Source organism: Mytilus edulis, chromosome 3 (assembly GCF_963676685.1).
Source record: "Mytilus edulis chromosome 3, xbMytEdul2.2, whole genome shotgun sequence".
NCBI classification, from domain to species: domain Eukaryota; kingdom Metazoa; phylum Mollusca; class Bivalvia; order Mytilida; family Mytilidae; genus Mytilus; species Mytilus edulis.
In genome coordinates, this window is record NC_092346.1 from 83,195,568 (window position 1) to 83,211,635 (window position 16,068).

General features: G+C 32.4%; 1 protein-coding gene across 1 annotated transcript; it reads left to right on the forward strand.

The window, feature by feature from the left end:
• Positions 1–14,874: 14,874 nt before the first annotated feature.
• On the forward strand, positions 14,875–16,068 carry LOC139517615 (adenosine receptor A2b-like). Its single transcript, XM_071308854.1, has one exon. The coding sequence runs from the start codon at positions 14,879–14,881 to the stop codon at positions 15,809–15,811; it is 933 nt and encodes a 310-aa protein (XP_071164955.1). The 5' UTR covers positions 14,875–14,878; the 3' UTR covers positions 15,812–16,068.

Here is a 16,068-nt window from a genome sequence, read left to right on the forward strand (position 1 = left end):
TTTGTCCACACAAGACCTACGTGTGACGCCCAGATACAAAAGTTTGAAAGCCCAACAAGTACAAAGTTGAACAGCATCGAGGACCAAAAGATAAAAAAAAGTTGTGCCAAAAACGGCAAGGGTTTTCTGTTAGTTACCAAACATCCCTATTAATTAGAATTATTTATACTTTTGCAAACAGTAAATTTTATAAAATAACTATTCAAAAGATGTTCATGATAAAACTGAAGTATTAACTAATTACAGGAAACAACTGAAATACATTTACATAACCAGACATTTGAAAAACAAAAGTAGACACATCCGAATAAGTTTAAACCTCAACGCCAAGTGACGTACTATTTGAAACTGTGAAAAATGACGAAAAAATGACGTCATTTGAATTTGTAAAACAGATCATCAAAAATGAGAATTGAAGTCTGTTAATTAGGTGTTATCGAGAAAATCATTGAAAGTTCAGCATGTTTCATTGTATAACTTTTTCAATATATTGTAATCATAAAAAATTATTCATGTCTTTCAAAACAATTCAATGTACTGAATGCAGTGGTGTAATTATTATTTTTCTAGCTTCAATGTACACTCTATAAAATGAAAAGGCGGGTTACTCATCAATGAATTTATACACATTTAACACACATGTTACGAATTTGCAGTTTAAGAAGGTTATAATAGTTCTACAGTTATATATTTTCCAATATCTCTATTAGTTTCCCATATCATCTTATTACAGTTGAAAACTGTATCTAAAACCATCCCTTTATCCTTGGTTGCTATCAGACGCTTTACCTGTACAGTTGTTGCTAGGGTGCTCTCTTCGAGGTCCGCGTTAGAAGTATAAATAAAGGCAACAGTAGTATACCGCTGTTCAAAACTCATAAATCCATGGACAAAAAACAAAATCGGGGTAACAAACTAAAACCGAGGGAAACGCATTAAATATAAGAGGAGAACAACGACACAACACCGAAACGCAACACACACAGAAACGGACCAAGCAATAGACAAAACACAACGAGAATAACAAATATAACATCAAAACCAAATACATGAATTTGGGATAGACAAGTACCGTGCCACGTCTTATCTAAAAAATAAGAGAAAACACAAACGACTCAACGTTTAAATGCAACACATACACAGAAACGAACAATATTATAACAATGGCCATCTTCCTGACTTGGTACAGGACACTTTTAAAGGGGAATAAAAGTGGTGGGTTGAACCTGGTTTTATGGCATGCCAAACCTCGCACTTTAATGGCAAAGTTAAATATAACATTGAAATGACAACATAATATTACAGGACTACAATACAAATAAAAAGGAGACCATATTAGACAAAGAAAAGCATGATTAATAGATAACAAAAAGCATCAGGTTTAAAATTCAATACGCCAAAAACGCGTCTAGTCCACACAAGACTCAATAGTGACGCCCAGATATAAAAGATCGAAAGTGAAAAAAGTACAAAGTTGTACAGCACTGAAGATCAAAAGTTGAAAAGGTTTTGCCAAATACGGCATTGTTTGTATGCCCGGGATAAGAACATTCTTATTATATAGAACAATTCATGCTATTGCAAACAGTAAATGTTATCAAATGAATATGAAAGAGATATACATAACGAAACTAAAGTATTAACTAATTACAGAAAACTAAACCCGAATACATAACGCCCAGATATAAAAGATCGAAATTGAAAAAAGTACAAAGTTGTACAGCATTGAAGATCAAAAGTTGAAAAGGTTTTGCCAAATACGGCATTGTTTTTATGCCCGGGATAAGAACACTTTTATATAGAACGATTCATGCTACTAGTATTGCAAACAGTAAATTTGAACAAATGAATGTGAAAGAATAAATAGTGGGTAGCTATTCAGTGTAAGTTGTCATTCTTATCAGAGACGTCGGAAGAAGAAGATTAAAAAGATTGGACCGTTAATATTTAAAGACGAGTAGCAGGAGTATTCAAACAAAGTGGAGTGTTTGAAACCTGCTGAGAAGATATAAATAGTTTCGGTTCCGTAGAAGTTGTATAAACAGGGTTAGTGCTAAGGTTTTGCGTTCCACATCTCTCACTATTGCAGTGAGTGTTTGCTGTTAAACCATACATTAGTGCTACCCTGTTCAAACAGTTTTATAAATATATTTTAATAAAGTTTCAACAGTTTGATTAGTTTTCCATACATTCGTTTCATTTAGGTTTCAGACAATAGTTCCAAACCATCTGACCCGTTTCAAACATTTAGGTTCCAGACAGGTTCCAAACATTTAGGTTTCAGACAATAGTTCCAAACATTTAGGTTTCAGACAATAGTTCCAAACCGTCTGACCCGTTTCAAACATTTAGGTTATAGACAGGTTCCAAACATATAGGTTCCAGACAGGTTCCAAACATTTAGGTTCCAGACAGGTTCCAAACATTTAGGTTTCAGACAATAGTTCCAAACCGTCTGACCCGTTTCAAACATTTAGGTTCCAAACAGGTTCCAAACATTTAGGTTTCAGACAATAGTTCAAAACCGTCTGACCAGCTGTTTCATACATTTAGGTTTCAGACCAGTTTTATACATTTAGGTTTCAAACCAGTTCTATACATTTATGTTCCAGACTATAGTTTCAAACAGTTGGTTTAAACAGTATAGGACAGAAAGGGTTATAAACAGTTTTAATTCAACAGGTTCAGTTAGGTTGATAAGTGTTGAAAATCGTTTTATTTAGTAAAGTATTTGTTTCATATTTGATAGTGATAGTGTAAACTTTTATTGACTTTAGTACTTTTGAATTGCTTTTCAAATCCCAGGAAACTGGTACGAACCCGAGGATAAAAACATATAAACGTCCCCGCCCGGTTACACGTTACAACACATATAAAGTACACACAATGATACGTTGGTTAAATTAACGTGACAGCACTAATTTAAACATCGAAAAAAGACAGGCATTATGTTTGTTAACCATATTGATATCAATGTGTGAAAAATCTACACGATCTAATCTGTATTTTCGTAACATAAATCAATCTTTATTTAAAACCTGGTTTGTTAATGGGTCAGATGTATAAAACCCGGTCTGTTAATTGGTCTGCATTGCTAAAAAAAGAGAGAACAAAAAATATTTTTTTAAGAATACAGACATGAAACCCCTTAGTGTTGAAACAGTAACGGATCAGGGGCGGATGCAGGAATTTTCGAAAGGGGGGGTGCAGGGGGGGTGCAAAACATATGTCCCGATACAAATGCATTGATCGGCAAAAATAAAGGGGGGGGTGCGCACCCCCGGAACCCCCCCCCCCCCCCCTGGATCCGCCACTGACGGATTGCGATGTACTCATATTGATGACAAATGCTAGAAGTTTACATCTGTAGTTCTCATCTGCACTTATGTAGAAAGGAACTAGAAATGGAATGAAATGAGTTAAAACTTAAGATAACCTTATGTAGCTGCATTCGCTCCTTTCCATTTACTTCTTTAGAATGATTTGTAAACCGTATAATTTTATGATTAAGTAATAGAAGAAAAGAATCAATTGGATGATTCTGACTTATTAGAATTAACGTCCAATGACAAACATAATGTGCATATGAGAACGACAACACGTTATATGTACCATGTGCTGAATTAGAAAGACACTTTCAGTCGGATTTGAGAACGTGCTACTCTGAACACACACAAAAAAGGCTGATTGAAAACGTTAATAATAAATGCATGCATATTCCAGCGGCTAAGCCATAGACACATCCTTCCACAAAATGCAAAGAATGTCAAAATAAAAATGTTCTTTCTAGAAGGATACTGTTGCACCGTATTCAGTGTCAATTTTATTTTTTTAACTCAAGAACATCTCATTCTTAAACGTTTTCAATGGGAAAATATAAAGGTAGCAAAACTATTCTCGTGGCTAAATAACTCTTAACTGACACAATTTCAATTGTCCAACCCATTAACAGACTTTATTCCCGTAACTTTCACTAAAACGTGGTATTATTCACGTTATATTACAATTATGAAATATTTACTAATGTCAATTTATTTTTCAGAACCAAAGTGCTATTTTGTGTCCCTTAAATGATATCTAAAATTGTTTGTTTCGCCTTTAATTAAAAAAAATTGCTCTGCGTATAAGCATAAATAAAACATACTTGCGCGACGCCTTTTAGTTTTACTGAAAACTATGCAGAATATGAAATGTTTTTATAGGTGGAAAATGTTCTATGAGAGATATCATTTTGTCAGACACTTTTCTTTTTTTTTGTTCTTTTGTTCTTATAATATGCCAAACATCTGTATATTAAATAGAGTTTAACATTAAATTATGCGTTTTTCTCTTAAACAACAGACCAATCGCCCATATAGCCACATATTCAATATAGATTAACCGATTAATCCTCGGTTAACCGAGTGTCGGCCGAGTAGCAGTAGAATAGTATTGATACTAATAAAATATGTTTGTACTTAAAAGATAAAATTTATTATAATTGTTTAAATTTAACTTCTAAAGTTTCATAGTACACTCTTTCCCACGTGAACTAAGTAATTATGTACGATTTTTTAATCCAAGATAATAAGAACAAAAAATGTTACTGTTTATTCTAGATTGAAATGTTATGTTTCAAAACATCTACCTACGATGTTTATATCTCCCAATTGATACGATATTACCACGCTTGCATTTCCTATCATGATTTTCTTGATAGAGGGTTGTTGCCATATGTCACACGGAAGCTATTAAATCAAGAGTTCCAAATGGTGAAGTTGAAATCATCTCTTCGTAAATTTCACGGACGCCATCATGAGTTGGTTGACCGTTATGGAATAACCGTTTCACAAATGATATCGGATATGTTCCTTACGTCGTTACTACAATCCCCTTCCGTTTCATAAATGTGACCTACCGAATTAGACTGTTTACTGGATTTGTTATCTGATAAGCAACACGACGCGTGTCACATGTGGAGAAGGATCCACTTACCCTTCCGGATCAACTGAGATCACCCCTAGTTTTTGGTGGGGTTCATGTTGTGTATTCTTTTGTTTTCTATGTTGTGTCATGTGTACTATTGTTTGTCTGTTTGTCCTTTTATATTTATAGCCATGGTGTTTTCAGTTTATTTTCGATTAATGAGTTTGACTGTCCCTCTAGTATTTTTCGTCCTCTCTTTAATAAAGAATATTTTTGAAACGCAATCTCATTATTGTGGTAGTCCAACATTAATACAGATCCTTGTTACACAAAATCTGTCGTTTAAAACCTAGAGTGTAACTTTCATTTAAAAATTCTTTTAAGGAACTTGTTCCCTTTACTTATGAAAAATAATAAAGTTTCAAGAAAATGAGCTACCTTCATCTCTATATATTGATATAGGTTTACTTTAACTTAGTATTTACCAAATCAACGTACCTTGATGTTTTCACTAAACTGTGTATTCCTGGGGTGTTTATTTTTTACATTATTATGTCATGCATCTTATCATGCAAAGAAGTAGACATACCTTTATCGTTATATGTTTACTTACACCAGCAACTTCAAATTTTCCTTTTTTGGAGTCAAAGGGCTTCTAAAAAAAGCCAAAGGTGTATGTTTGATTGAATATATAAACCAATTTTTGATTGCTGCATTTCTACAATCACGATTTGGTAAATCATTGTCACAAATTGGTCTATAATGAATGCAATAACATAACACAGTGAGCACCTTTGCATGACAAATAAACACAACAGCAGTATACCGCTGTTCAGAAGTCATAAATCGTTAAAACTGAAACAAAATCCAGGTTACAAATCAAAACCGATGGAAACACAGCACTTAAAAGTGGAAAACAACGGACCAACAGAAACACCGAACTGCTACAAAAACAAACACTGACATCCATAGACACGGACTATTTAATAACAATTGTTATATTCCTGACATGGTACAATTATTTTAAGAAAAAAAGTGGTGGGTTGAACATGCTTTATGCCTAGCCAAACCTCCCGCTCATATGGAAGTGTTTAAAAAAATCCCGCTAAAACAACAACATTACGTGATAGGAATATAGTACAAATAAACGCAAGCACACTTAGGAAAGAGAAATACATAAATAAATAACATACCAGTGCATAACGACATGTAACCAACATAATAACGACGAACAAATCCAAAAAATTTACAACAGTACACAAGTACACCATAATTGAGTTATTAACTCTGCGTCACACGAATGTATCAACACCACAAAAAGTGACGTCAAATGCAGATTTCTAGAAACATAATAAAAATTTGGGATTAAGTTTGTAATTGTGTTATTTAAGGTATTTTCTAACCATTACAAAAATATTAATATAGAAATGTGATAGTCATGTGGTAATTATTTGTATTGTCTAAACCGTATCGAGTTTTCTTCTAATCAAAACTGCAAAAATAATAAGTCCTGTGCATAAATTTGCTTTAATCTAAAAATCACAGAAACGAACTAGCTAATTAATTATATGAACTTTAAAATACACACAGAAAATAAAATTAAAATCCGAACCACAAACGATAAGACATAACACAACATCCAACCAGACCTACAAACGAACATAGCTAAATGTATTAATTTTGAAAGTAAATAATATCGAGACACGTCTGATACCAATGCTAATTCACATTTTACAAAACAGTCATATTCGGGAATAGGTGTCGGTCGGGCAGAACAGGCAACGTAGATAGTTGTTTGCTGAGAAATGTCCATCTGTGTCTATATTGAGAAAAGGATCAAGATATGAAGCAATCCTTCTAGTATCAGTAGTATCCATAATTTCAAGTTCCCTAAGATATATGAGATGTAAGTATTGACTGAAATATCAGTTAACAAATTACATTTTAAAAACACCTGTAATGCAAATAGTCATAGACAAACTAGTAGAATTACTTGAGTTTAATTATGTATTAATTTGGATATTTAATGTAAAGGTATTTACTATGAGATAAAGTGCACGGAGCAAGGTCTCTCGCTCTTATTTTTATGGCATATAACATTCCAGAGACTAACCGTTACCTAGTTGATGTGGATTAATATGGATTTTCTGTTGTGGTATACTCCCATAATTTCACTTGTGAAATAACTCGTTCACTTCCATTCTCGACATTGAATGCTTGCTTGAGACTTCCAATTGAATATTTTGGCATCGATACTTAAAACTAAAGATTGAATTGTCTATCACATATCAAAAATTGATCTTCGATACACTGGGTGCATTCAAAAACAACTGCATGCTTAACAATACATACAAAACGAACCCCTCCCAAGAACGGGGGATCTCCGGTGGTGTTGGAGTGTAAGTATATACTATACTGCTCAACAAGTGGTGCTTATGGTAATAACAAGTACGGATATAAGTTTAGCTTCAATAGAAGAAAAATGGACAGGATTTTTCTTTCGAAGACAAAAAAAGACGTAGTTGTTCTTACGACAATTATACGTGGCCATATGTTACAAAAATATTCATCATTCAAAGGATAGACTACTACTTTATCCTTAAATCCTTTGTTCAATTACTTCATTGTGAGCAGCATCTCTTTATTTAGGAAACACAAGCTCTGGAATAACGTGTCAGTTTATTGTTACATAGAAATGAAAAGTTAACAATTGGGAAGCTGAAATAACCTCCATTTTTGCCGCAAAGTGTTATTTTTAACCGACGGTTATTCCTTGTTATAAACAAAAAGTAGCCAGATCATTTAATTTAATATTAAGATATGTTGATGATGTTCTTTCCATTAACAATCCAAAGTTTTCTAAATGGGTTCCATCAATATTTCATCCAGAACTAGATTAAAGAAACAACAGGCACGGCTTCCGCCGCCTCCTTCTTAACTGATATCTCGAAATGTTGATAAATACTCTCGTATCAACTTGACAATAAGACATGATGATCTTGCAGTAATAAAATTCATCTAAATTAAGTGTTACAGTGTTCTTTAATTTGTCTTTGCAAATTATCAACCTTTACTGTTTAATCGATTTTTGGTAGTATCCTTCTTTTCGTGGATCACATGGGTCAGTGCTTATGATGATCTTGAAGTATAGATTCTAGATACTTACGTTTTTTTTGTTGTTTTTTTTTATCTCAATTACGTGTTAAAGTGTTCTTTTGTTTGTTTGTTTCTGTAAATTATTATCCATTACGGTATAGTCCATTTTTTTAAATATCATTTTGTCGTGAATCGGTACTTATGCATCCCGCTGTTGTGTTAGTGTGCTATTCTCAATTTTTGTATTCTTGTTTTTATTTTTGCTTATGTGTTTAGTCTATATGCCATTTTGTTTTTGTTTGTTGACATATTTGGTTTTTTTTTATAGTGACTAAAAATATAAAACTTCTTTAGAATGAAATTCAAAACAGTGTAGCTGTGGCCATTGATTGACACATTAAAATCATCCATTGACTGGGACAATTTAGGTGAACGTTTGTATGTAACGACCAATGCTCACTATGTACCTTTTAAAAACACTTAAACTATGGGGTCACCAAAGGTTCTAAAGTATTTCGAAAAATTAATCAGAAATAACACGATATTTTGATTTATATCAATTATATAAATCAAAACACAAAGGTTATTCCTGATTAATTTTTCGAATTATTTTATAATTAAAGGCGTTAAGAAACCTTTGGTGACCCCACAGTTTAAATGTCTATCGTAGGTACGTCGTGAACAGTGGTCGTTACAGACAAACGTTCGCCTAAATTGTCCCAGTCAATGGATGATTTTAATGTGTCGATCAATGGCCACAGCTACACTGTTTTGAATTTCATTCTAAATAGTAGGCCAATGATTTCGACCTTATTACTACAACATCTTTGACATGATTTATTATGTCTTGGAGTATTATTATATCTATCTATCTCTACAACTAAACAGTGTTTAGAAATTCGAAATTTTTTTAGACTCTGTCTTCTTTTTATTTTTATTAAACAATATCAAGATTTTTTTCCGCAACCTAAATTGGCCTTACAGGTAACATATGTGCATATTTCCATTCAAAATGATTATAGAGACTTTTTTGCCCCTCGCAATTCAAAGGGGCATTTTTAAGTGTTCTGATTTCAATTGATTTACCCCTATCAAAAGATGCTAGACAATTTTTGACCAGTAAAAACGAAATCGTCTTGCATACAGAAAATTGTTATCTTTCAAAATGAAGCTAAATTCAATCTAGGTACACTCCATGACATGCACATATGTAATGTTATAAACCCCATTTCTTAAAAAAAATGTACATTTCTTGCGAAAGTTAATTTTGTATTGATAGCATGTTATATTTAAGCAGATTTCATCTAAAAAACTTTTTTTTAAATCAATGGAGGAAGAAATTTTTTAAGAAGTGTTTTTATAGACCGTATTTTAAGTCTTAAAATAAGGAATAAGACAACAAACGATTTCAAATCAAACACCACTTGTCAAACAAAGACTGAAAACAGCGTAGACATATGAAAACGAAAAACCGGAGAAAAAAGGCTAAAAAAACACTAAAAATCAGACATTAAACAGAGCAGCACAATAAACACATAACTAAAGGCTCTTAAGAGCCTATGTCGCTCACCTTGGTCTATATGCATATTAAACAAAGGATACAGATGGATTCATGACAAAATTGTGTTTTGGTGATGGTGATGTTTTTGCAGATCTTACTTTAATGAACATTCTTGCTACTTACAACTTTCTCTATCTATAATATTAAACTTGACCCTTTAGTTACAGAGGAAAATATTTGTAAAAATTTACCAAAATTTGCCAAATTAATGAAAATTTACTTATTTGTAGATCTTACTTTGCTGAACATTATTACTATCTCTGTCTATAATAATATTCTAGATAATAACCAAAAACGGCAAAATATCCTTAAAATCACCAATTCAGGGCCTGCAACCAAACAACCAGTTGTCCGATTCATCTGAACATTTCAGGGCAGACAGATCTTGACTTGATAAACAATTTAAACCCATGTCAGATTTGCTCTAAATGCTTTGGTTTCAGAGTTATAATGTGTCAATACAATGGTATACAGAAGTTACATGTTAGAAATCTCTCCAACGGATGACAACATGACATAGAAGTTAAGTATAGGTCATAGAACAGGCTTCAACAATGATCAATACCTATACCGCATATTCAGCTATACATAGCCCCAAAATAACAAATTCAAATATAAAAAAGGAGATGTGGTATGATTGCCAACGAGACAATTCTCCACAAGATACCATAATGACAGAAATTAACAACTATAGGTCACCGTACGGCCTTCAACAATGAAGAAAGCCCATACCGCATAGTCAGCTATAAAAGGCCCCAAATGACACTGTAAAATATTTCAATCGAGAAAACAAACGGCCTTAATTATGCTAACAATTTAACGAAAAAACGATAAAACTAACGGCCTAATTCATGTAAAAATTTGTGAACGAAAATATGACATACAGCAACAAACAACACCCACTGAATTACAGGCACCTAACTTGGGATAGGCACATACAGAATGTACAGGTTATCAACATCTAACAATACATCTCTCCTCCTTACATGTAGTATTGGTGTTACAGAACAAAATAAGATCAAACTTTAAAAATCAGCTGAAAAGAGTTTAACTCATCAGATCGAAACAATTCAGAATAATATCTTACCTAAACAAAGACCGGACTTTGCAGGGTATTTGAAAGTACTCGCAGTTACTAACAAATAGTTCAAATAATACTCCAAATATTTTCTAGCTTCATAGCATCTTCATACAGAAAATCAGTTAAAATCGGTTTCTCGTTGTTAGGCTTTTGTTTTATATTATTGTCTTGGCCTTTGTTAAATTTGTATCTTTCAAATACTTCAAGTTCTAATACCTTCTTATAAATTTTACATTCGGCAGTTCTAAATTATTGGGATTTTTTCCTTCGTTGAATGTTTCAACTTAAGTTTTTTGAGTGCCGCCTGATATCTTCTCTTTTTTATTTGATATTTTTCTAAATGTAGACAACTTATGAAAATACAAAACATTTGAAGACTCCTTTAGAACAGAAATATGAAAACTAGAAATATGTCCGCTGTATGCGTTTTGGATACGAACACCAAAGATATTTTGCTTTTAATTTTCTTGTTTATGGGTTGCAAGTATATTTATGTAATATGATTATAAATTAAAAAAAACAATCGAAAAAAATGTAATAAGGATTCCATAATGGAAATATTCATTATTAATTCAATTTTCGAAGTCATTATCTATAATTGATACGAAAAATGTGTTCCCTTCATGTCCTATTAAAATGATGATACAAGCATCAAAGATATGTGGTTTAAGTCAATACTGTAAACGTATATTAATGATGGTTGAAAAATTCACTTTATATATAATTCTCATTATAAATGATATGAATCTGCTCGTCAATATATATTTGTATCAATTCATATTTATTTTTAAATTATCAAAAAGTGCTTTGATCTCATCATTGATGGATGTATATGGAAACAACAGTTTGATTAATCCAATAGCGATTAGTCAAGTGAAAAAGACTAGTCAGATTTTAAACGACCAAAAGGTCGTACATTGTTTATAGCATTTTAATATTAAGCAGTTCTTTTATATTACTGAAATTTCTTACCAGCTACTTTTTTAATAATGAATTCAAATGAATCAAAAACAATGGGAATAGAAAGGCAAAATGAAAAAATTGAAGAAAAAAAAACTATAATTCTTTTAAATAGATATCTGACGGTTTCAAGGGAGCATAATTATGTTCAAACCCCGTAATTTTATGACTTTTTGGTCATATCAAATAGCTTTTAATATGGCGACTTAAGTATTACAATTCTGAAATTGGACACATAGTTCCTTAAATAATATACATATATGTTGAGTTGTATCGTTGCTCAACCTTTTCACAGAAAAGTGCATAAGAAATTGAAGTGTAATAAATGAATAAATACAGTAAAAATGAAGAACAGAAAAACAGGAAACAGACTGGTTTTAACTTGTAAGACATGTCAATAATAAAGTTCTATGTATAGCCAAGAATAAATTTAACAATCAGAGTCTGAGACGCAAACCCTTTCGACTCGTATAACCACGGATGGACGCCAAAGGAAGATGATCTATGATACATCTTTATGTATATATAAAAATATCCAGTATTGCCGGATCATGCATTGATTATAATAATAGTACTCACAAGTTCTTTCATGTTTTACAGCCATCTTCAGGCAATAGGCAAATAATTGTAACTATGAGACGGTAGTTAAGTATATTATCCATGTTAGTAAATTGGTTATAAAGTATTTTATCTTTAAGGACCTCTTGATGTCACACTCTACATTTACTTTACAGAACTGGAAAAATTTTAATGTCCCACTACCGCAACAATCTTATATAGGTCTTTTCTGAATTCTTCAAATTTTCAGACAGATTGGAAAACAATTGTTTAGAAAACCTACAAACTTCTAACTAATTTGGCAATGGCGATAATGACATTTTTTGTCTACCTTCTGAATGTTAACATCTAAAAATCGTTGTTAAACTTTTTTGTTTATAATAAAAGAGAAATGTCTAACATTTGGTCTGAAACTTTATAATATCTATAGTTATAACTAGCATGCAATGTGTACATTCACCGTCCAGCTTATCCCTGCTTAATTGCCGATCTTTTGAAATTTTATAACACTCACTGTACAAGAATTTTGTTTTTGAAATTCCAAAGAACTCATTGTATAAGGAGAATTTTCGTCACATTGTGTGTGTCTTTAAATGAAATGGAATGGTCAGTAATGCATCTTTTTAAATTTTATTTTACCTAATTTTTTTTTAATTTTTTTTTGCAGCGAAGCATGTCCAGACCTGGTATTGGTCGTATTGGGTAGGGGGCAATAGTATATAATTTGAACCAAGCAGATAATTAACTGGTTGCCAGAAAATTATCAAAATAGGAACTTCTTTTTTTTTTAATATTGTTCGTCCGAATTAACATCATCATAAACGCTGTCATTCAATATTTAAAACCGATTGGACTATGAAAAATATACTGAACTCTGAAGCCACTTTGTTCGACAATCAAGTTTACGACCCACTAATAAGATCCGCCTTCTTACAAAAATGATCATTTGCTCAAAATCGATTATGCACATATTTAGTATATAAACACAGATGTCTGTTTTCGCGGTAAGGGTTTGCTTGCTTGCTAAGTTGATTCTCCATTATTCCCAGGTAAGTGTATTTTTCATAATCTGTTTAAAAAACTTAACTATATATTTTCTTTATGGCCATAATAGTGGGTTTTAAGCAGAATATAATGATTGTAAGGCCATTCTTGTAAAAATGTCTCTTAAAAACTTTTCTGTCAAAATCTGGAACAATCTTCTTTTTATGTTTAGTTTTTTTCTTGTTTTGTTTAGTTTTGATGTTTATAAAAAAAAAGAGGATGTGGTATGATTACCAATGAGACAACTGTTCACAACTGAGACCAAAATGACACAGACATTAACAACTATAGGTCACCGTACGGCCTTCAACAATGAGCAAACCCCATACCGCATAGTCAGCTATAAAAGGCCCCGATAAGACAATGTAAAACAATTCAAACGAGAAAACTAACGGCTTGTTGGTTTGTTTCTGTCTTTTTTAAAACCATGATTTGAGATAATTGTTTACTTCGGTATATTTCAGTGTACGCCACCGTATTAAAGAAAGAATTACAAAATGCCGATATTCAAAATTATGCAACAATAACACCAAGAACTTTTTTTACACGTGCTAGGTATTAATAGAATATCATCATATAATATAATTTATATATTAGTACGATCTTTTTTGTAATACTTTTTACATTAACCAGTGTAAATAACATATTTCAAAACTAATTGACGATGATGTGCTGTCAAATCTTTAAAACCAGTTACCTCCCTTCTTTAAAAAAATCACATTGCATCATTACGACCCTTGCTTGAAAGTCATATTTTTAGAGAGTTATATGTTTGAGGCTATTCACTAATTAACATCAATTAATGTACTTTTAGGCAACTGTTAAGATACAATTATTGTATGTTTGGTTTTCACGGGAAATATTTGAAAGTTCATTAAAACACGAAGAAATATGGATAATTGTATGGAAGGGCTTAAATCTCATTTCCTACTGGTAGATATCATGTGGTCACAAATTTAGTTATGCACTTCTAAGATACAAAAGTAACGTCTGTCTTCAAGAGCTTTTTGCAAACCTTTAATGGGTGTCAGTGACCGATGAGTCTCACTATTCTTTATCTGGTACATTTAATGAGTTAAAAGAAGTAAAACGTTTTAAACTACCCTTTGGAAATGAATGAACGAAATCAAAAACTAAAAAAATTAGGGTACGAAAAAACATTTCAAGTTTCATCGTTTGAAGTAACACAAAGCTTTTTGATTCATGTGAAGCGTTGCTTTTTCTTTATACATGTTTAAAGAACAAAACAGTTGAATCAAACATCCCATGCACGTAATAAAGTTTTGCATATTCAAGTTGACCACAGTTTTGGTTTCATTCACCAAGGATAAGTTTGTCGTAACCAAAATGGAGTCCACTTCTGATTCTGAATTAATCGAATGCAACTTATAGCCCAATTCTAACATAACAAGACGTGCGCAAATAGTTGAGCCGGTTCTTAATAAAATCTCAGAGCACATGGTTCAGTGCGTTCGTGTTGCTCTATCTTTAGTTCTGTGTAACGTTTTGTATATTATTTTTTTTACTTATTTTGCATCATATGGTGTTTGTCTGTATTGGACACAATTTCCCATACACTATTTGGTGCCTTTTTTTAAAACTGTTTTGCTTATATATGATAACTTGCTTATTGAAGCGAATTTATTATTCAGATTCTAAAAAATAACCAACAAATGAACATGACAAATGTTACAACTCCAGCCCCATCATCCAGTGGTGGATTCCCGCCAATGTTGATGTTTTTCATTTCTCTCCAGCAGACGGTATTTATCTCGGCCTGTGTTGGTAACGGATTAGTCATCTTTGTTTTTACAAAATACTTGAAGTTCAAGTCAAATACTAATAAATTTATCGTCAGCCTTTCTGTAGCTGATTCCTTTACAGGCATTGCGTCTGGGATACAAGTCTTTTACTTCTTGTATCCAAACATAGCCACCGACAAATATGTTTGTTTTTTACGCTATAATATAATCAGCTATATGACATTAACTTCACAACTCACCGTCATGCTGGCAACCTTAGATAGATACGTAGCTATTTGCCATCCGCATAAATACTCAAAGTTCATCAACGAAACGACATCAAACGTCATGTGTATACTACCATGGTTACTGGCTATTTTTGATCTTCTACCATTTTTGGGATGGAACAATTGGCTTCCAGGAATGTCATGCGTTTATGGTTTATTGTTTTCAAAATTATGGTATGGAACAACATGTGTCATTATTTACACAATTAGTGCTATGACCTTTTTGATGTACTTATCCATATTAAAAACAGCATGGCGATATCATAATAAGATCAAACCACAGCAAACTGACCATCAAAATCAGATGAAAACAAAGGCCATGGAAAAGGATATTCGTAGTGCAAAGGTAACAGGCGTTGTAGCCTTGGTGTTTTCCCTGTGCTGGCTGCCTTATAAAGCAATACAACTTCGAGATGCAGTATCTGGTGAAAGGAGATCACCACTTTTGAATGAGATAGGTAACTGGTTAGTTTTTCTGGGCATTTTCAACAGCGTTGTGAATCCTTTTATTTATGGCTGGAAGCGACCCGATTTTAAGAGACAATGTAAAAAAATATTTTCCTGTTCACACAGTTAGTGTTGCAAATACGAATGAACACAAACAGTTAGTGGAAGCATATAATAATTGTCGTGTATTCGTGTATGTTCTTATTGGAAAACATCGAAACTACAAAAACGAGTACAAAAAGACCGCCAACGGCGATACAATGCAGCGACATTTAAGGTTTAGAACGGTGATACAATGCAGCGACATATAATGTTTAGAATTTAAAAAATGATATTCCATTTCAAATATCCTGCTACAACAACGAAAATGACAATCATCGTTTCTAA